This window comes from Drosophila teissieri, chromosome 2L (assembly GCF_016746235.2).
Source record: "Drosophila teissieri strain GT53w chromosome 2L, Prin_Dtei_1.1, whole genome shotgun sequence".
In the NCBI taxonomy this organism is placed as follows: Eukaryota; Metazoa; Arthropoda; class Insecta; order Diptera; family Drosophilidae; genus Drosophila; species Drosophila teissieri.
In genome coordinates this window covers 11,814,468-11,819,944 of record NC_053029.1, presented here as the reverse complement: position 1 = coordinate 11,819,944, position 5,477 = coordinate 11,814,468, and the positions used below count along the sequence as shown (strand labels likewise).

The window sequence follows — 5,477 nt, the reverse complement described above, 5'->3', positions numbered from 1 at the left end:
AAGCGCGTTAAAAGCAAAGGAAAGCGAGAAAAACACGTCCGCACTGGGCGAATGGCCAGGAGAACCTGAAAATCAGTACCCACCAAGCGGGCGAATTTCGAATCACCCCCGCGCTCCGCCGCCGATTCACTTTCGCTCTTGCCGCACTCTTTTTTCACCCGCTCTCGCGGCACTTTCGCCCGCTCTCGCCGCCCGCTCTCTCTGAGCGCCGCCGCCTTTCATGTCCTGCCTGTGACATTTACAATGTCAGCCTCCACTCTGGATGTTTGGCTGCCAATTCGCCGCGGCGAAGAGAGCGCTGGAGCGGGAGAGGCGGCAACTAATTTGTTTTTGCATTGTTTCTTCGCCGGGAAACTCCTGTGGGCCCCAAAAACGCTCTTTTGATTTGACACTTTGTCGTGTTGGGCTCTTCCGACTGTCATATGTTAGCCACTCACCTACGATTCAGAGTGCAGGGCACTTGGGTGATGCAGAACTCTAATATCTTCACTTTCTAATATATCTTTGAAATTCTAGTAAATTTACTTGCTAAAAACTATTTGAAATATGTATCTAAGTAAAAAAAATTTCGTGCTATATTTATTTAACAAACTGTAAAATAAACTTTCAAAACTTTTTAATCGAAATAATTGGGTTTTATATAAATGCACGAATCGCACTACTAAATTGTGAAGCCCCTGGAAATAATCGATTTAGATATTTTTTAACCTAGATTTTCATATTAAAGTTTAAGCGGTTTTCCTGGATAATTGTGGAGCTCTAAGAACGATTTCTGTTAAATCGAACCAATTAAAAGCCTTTTCCACTCAATCTATTCATGTGCGAGCTGTGATTTTTGAGGGGCGGTGGGGACTTTCGAATAGTAGATAGTAATTAGGGAAATACTATTCCCAAAGGACGCCCAACTGGCCCATCACGACGGCGTTGAGTGCTTGGCCACCACAAAGCGCCCTTTCGCGGCCATCAGGTGGTGGCCATGGCCAGCTCATGGGTTTGTCATTATGGGCGCGTGCCTTTTGGCCAGCGAATGGAGCCTCGGCTTTGGACTGATAAGTGGCTATTCACTCGGCACTCTGCCCATGTCCCTCTGCTGACCGCCAACCGAAAGGCAATTGCTTTATAATTCAATCGCTGACGTCGTCTTCCTCCAAGATCAAAGAGCTCCCCTAATTATCCGCCTGATTGATGGTCTGTTTTGGCTTTTGCTTTTGCTTGGAGGTGCACTTGTTTATTTGTAATGGTTAACTGGTTACTGGGTGCTCTGTGTGCCACTTGGCTAAGTTATGGATTAGGTTAATTAGGTGAAAAATTGTGAGGAATGGGGTGATTGGGGATAGTCTACAAGATGATCTGTGTGTTGGTGATGTGGTCTCTGGCGAAAGAGGACATGATCGTGCTCCTGCTGGCAGGGATCCAAGCTGGGAGTGGGCGAGGTGAGTGGCGCATCCTCGTGAAATAGTTCGTCTTCAGGGTAATGGTGATATTGCGGGCGCGGTTCAGGATCCCTTTCCATCATATACTGTCTCTCCATCGCTTCCTCCGAACTTCTTGGATAGAAAGGCTTTCTCTTAATAGGGACTGGTGCAAAACTTTTCATTTTTCTCTCAGGTTGTTGCTTTACTGAGCCCTCATTCCGCTGAAGGAAGCCTACAGGTGGTGCACCCCAAAATCTTTGCGGCTGATTGGGGCTCCTTGGGGGATACTGCCCAACTTCATCGCTGCAATCCAGGCCCCTCACAATGTTGTTCATGTAGATGGAGGGCGGTATACGTTTCCTGTACTTGGGTCTTGGCTTGGGAACTATTTGTTTATTGGACACAAAGTAATCCCTCTGCTGGGGTCCCACTGGAGCCATTTGCTGAAGCGGCTTGCCAAAGTTACCCTCGTACAAAATGGGCTCCACATAGTTTTTCACGGGCTTTCGAAAACGATATGAGGGAGGAGGTCTTGGACTTGCTGCTGGGCAATACGAAATTTCATTATGAGTTAGAAGGACTTTATATATTTAATCCATTTGTAATTAGTTCAATTGAATACTTACAAGACCCTTGGGTGGGCATAAACTGTGGACACAGATTAGTGTCCTGCTCGTCGGTGTCCTCACATGGTTCCTCCGTGGTGGAAGTTACACTATTTTCTGACTTCTTAGAACCTGTGGGATTAAAGTTAGTTTTTAAACTGTTTTAAAAATTTCCTGAATTCACCTTTACCTTCGTCATCTTCACATCCTGAGAATTCCGGCACCGTGGTGCTTTCCACTTCTTCTTCGCAGCTGTCTGATGTGGTGGTTTCCGGACCGGAAGTTGTTGTAGAAACAGTTGTTGGAGGCACGACCGTTGTCGAGGTGGTGTTGACTTCCGGTTGGAGCTTCAGTTCGGCAGCTTCGGTGGTCATGATCACCTGAATGACCTCGCTGGGTTGGCTGGCATTATCGAGTTTGATCTGTGGCGGATCGGGTACTTTCGGTGACTTTGGCCTGGCATTCTTTCTCCTTAAGGCTCTCAATCGCTTTAATTGGTTCTCTGTAAACGGTGGCTGTGTAGTAGAGGTTGTGGTACTAGTTGTTGTTGAACTTGTTTCCTGTTCAGGTGTCGTTTCCGGTTCCACTTCTGCGGTGCTGGTTTCCGCTGGTGAGGTGCTCTCTTCTATGGTTGTGGTTTCCAAAGTTGTTGTGGTTGTTGATGTTGTGGTGTTTGTTTTGATCCTTGGCACTAACTTTTTAATTTTTATGATTTTAGAATCGGTTGCAGTTTCTGTTGTTGAACTCAATGGTGTATTTGTGGTTGAATTAAGTGTACCATTATTGGGCAGTGCCAGTAGTTCGTTTGGTGTGGCACTTTTATTTGCTTTACTTTTGGGATTGCATTTCCTGGTTTTGGGCTTAACTGTGGTAGTTGCTCCTTCTGTTACCAGGGTGAAATTGGCGCAGGGATCCTGTTTAAGCAGCGGTGTTCTGAGCAGGAGTAATCTGACGAAACACGGGTGTTCAATGGGCAGACCTTCCTCGAAAGATGCTTCACAGGGTGGCAAAAAGTCCATACACTCCTCCTTGCTCTCCTCATAGTCGTCGAAAATGTGGCTAAATGGGTCCTGTGAATCGCCGCTGTCATCGCAACCAATCGGAGCAGCTGGCAAAACGGATATATCCCTCTGATCGCGACCATTGCTGGGATAGTCCTCCGCCTCGCGCAGCATCATATCCAAAAGTTGCATCTCCAAAGGCGAACTAATGGGGCATAATGATATAAAACCTATTTAGTTTGCTCACCAGCTTTTTACAACTTACCCGAAAACTGAAGGTCCAACAAGTAGCACCCATAGTAGCAGCAGCATCATCATGATTCGAGTGTTTGGCTCGATGGTTTCCATGGAAATGTTGCCCCAACCCGGGCGACATTTGGCTTTTGTTGAGTTCACGTATCTGTCGGATGCAGTGCGCTGCACTCTCACTTTCTGCCAATTGAGACATCGTTCTTTCCGATCTGTAAGTCACCCGTGCCATCTCCACCCCAACCTCCCCCGAATTGAAATCATAGTTTTGCGGTCAGCTTTCTCATTAGACTCTAGTGCCATCCGTCTGGGCGGCGTCTTCGTTGCTCTGGTCTTGTTTTCACTTTTGTTCTCTACGTGACAAGTGCTGAGATCGGCGATTTTTGGCTTTTACTTCGCACTACGTTCATTCTTCGTTCTGGTCTGGGATACTCTATACAGCGCAGTTGGGGTTTCAATCGATAGTAACCAATAAGTTAAAAACAAAATATAGCTAAAACTTGTTTAACTTGTTCCAATGAAATCCCTTTAGCTTTTGCTTAACTGAACGATGCATCATTAAACTCGACTTATAACAATAAATTATAACGTTGGTCATATTCAAGTTTTAATAAAATGGTTAGGAAAAAAATCTTAAGATTAATTAACTAACTAATTAAAACCGAACCTAATGAAATGTATGCAATTTTATAATGAAAGTATTACGTTTATTATCAATTGAATATATAAAAATACACACAATGTAAAAATATAAATAATTTGATAAATATTCTCAATATTAAAATATTTATTTTTAAAATAAGCTAAAATCTTTGATACTCATTAATTCAATTATAAAAGTGTATTTCGCCAATCCGCTCTCCGTTTTCCGCTTTCGTTTTTCACGTGTATTTGCTATGTGCTTAATTTATTTAATTTAATATTGCTCCATTTGATTCCTTGTTCGCCTTGCTTCCGTTTATGCAAATTACTTTTATTGTCGCCATCGCGTGGGCGTAAAACAGAGGCATGGCCCAAGGGGGGTACGAGGGGTCTACTACCAAGTAATTAATACCCATCGAATGGTTGTGGTTTTCACGCAACGAAAACAATTGGCTGCCATTCTTGGTTCAATTGGCAGTGTGAAAACATCTGAACAATTAGAAAAGCAGTTGCTAAGCGGCTAGTTAAGACGGCATGATACAGAAAGTATTGTAAAGCTGTGTAATTAGAAGAAAAATGATTAATTACTTATTGTTGGCTCTATTGAATTTTGGGTACTGAATTCTCAGTTGTTTTTACAGTTCGTGAGATTTGCTAGGAAAAATTGGAAGCGAGAAAGTGCTGATAATTGTTAGCCACTTTCGCTTCCTGATGTAGTTATAAGCAAACAAGGAAATGATTTCCTAAAATTGTGGCCCGGTAAGTAATATTTACAAATTGCTCACATTCTCATAGGGGAACACTTAATATGAACGCCAAAAATCTGCCTTACTTTCCCACTGACTTCCTGACCTTCTTCTGCCTGCCACATTCCCAAATGTCAGCTGGCGGAAAATGCGTGTTTGGAAAATGAGCTTGGGGCGTGCTTTCGTCCTGTCATTACCAAATGGCATTCGCGTGTAATTTGTCTTGTCTTTCTGCCGGAATCTTTACGACTTTCCAGCTGTTTAATGTAAAAATCTGTACTTGCTCAAGGCGCTTCAGCTCAATCAATATTTGCCCACCAGCCAAATAATTTCCAATCAAATGGGCACCACAAGGACTCCAGTTTACATAGAAAATATTATGTTTAAGGCGCATATGAAACGAAAACCGCTTGACTGTTATCTCCAAGAGGTCTGCCCTTTACCCAGATATCTCTGATATCCTTGTTATGCGAAACATGCAACAGTTTTTGGGTCTCGGCACGCAACACTCACTGAATAATGTTGACAGAAGCGTATCAATGTCACGGCTGAAAGGGGAAAAGTGTGAGGTCCTGGCACTTGGGACATGGGACATGACAGATGGCTCGAATGCCATTAAGGCGACAAAATAATACATCAGTGTAGTACAGTGGAGGCACCTTAAAGTTAACACTGATTGAAGTCTTTTTAAAGAGCTAAAAAATCCATTTAATACACGTTTAATAATCATCTTTTATTTAGTAAAAAATTTATTCAGTAGCTGGTGTTACTACGTTTGAATAAAACTAGCTTCTTGTTTTATAAGTAATAATAATAATA

General features: G+C 43.1%; 1 protein-coding gene across 1 annotated transcript; it reads right to left on the bottom strand.

Annotated features, from left to right (window-relative positions):
- Window positions 1-1,262: 1,262 nt before the first annotated feature.
- LOC122626328 (mucin-2) lies at window positions 1,263-3,369 on the bottom strand. The gene is made up of 4 exons (XM_043806536.1): window positions 3,287-3,369; window positions 2,211-3,226; window positions 2,042-2,152; window positions 1,263-1,956 (listed from the first exon to the last, which is right to left on the bottom strand). The coding sequence occupies exons 1-4, from the start codon at window positions 3,367-3,369 to the stop codon at window positions 1,298-1,300; spliced, it is 1,869 nt and encodes a 622-aa protein (XP_043662471.1). The 3' UTR covers window positions 1,263-1,297.
- Window positions 3,370-5,477: the final 2,108 nt, after the last annotated feature.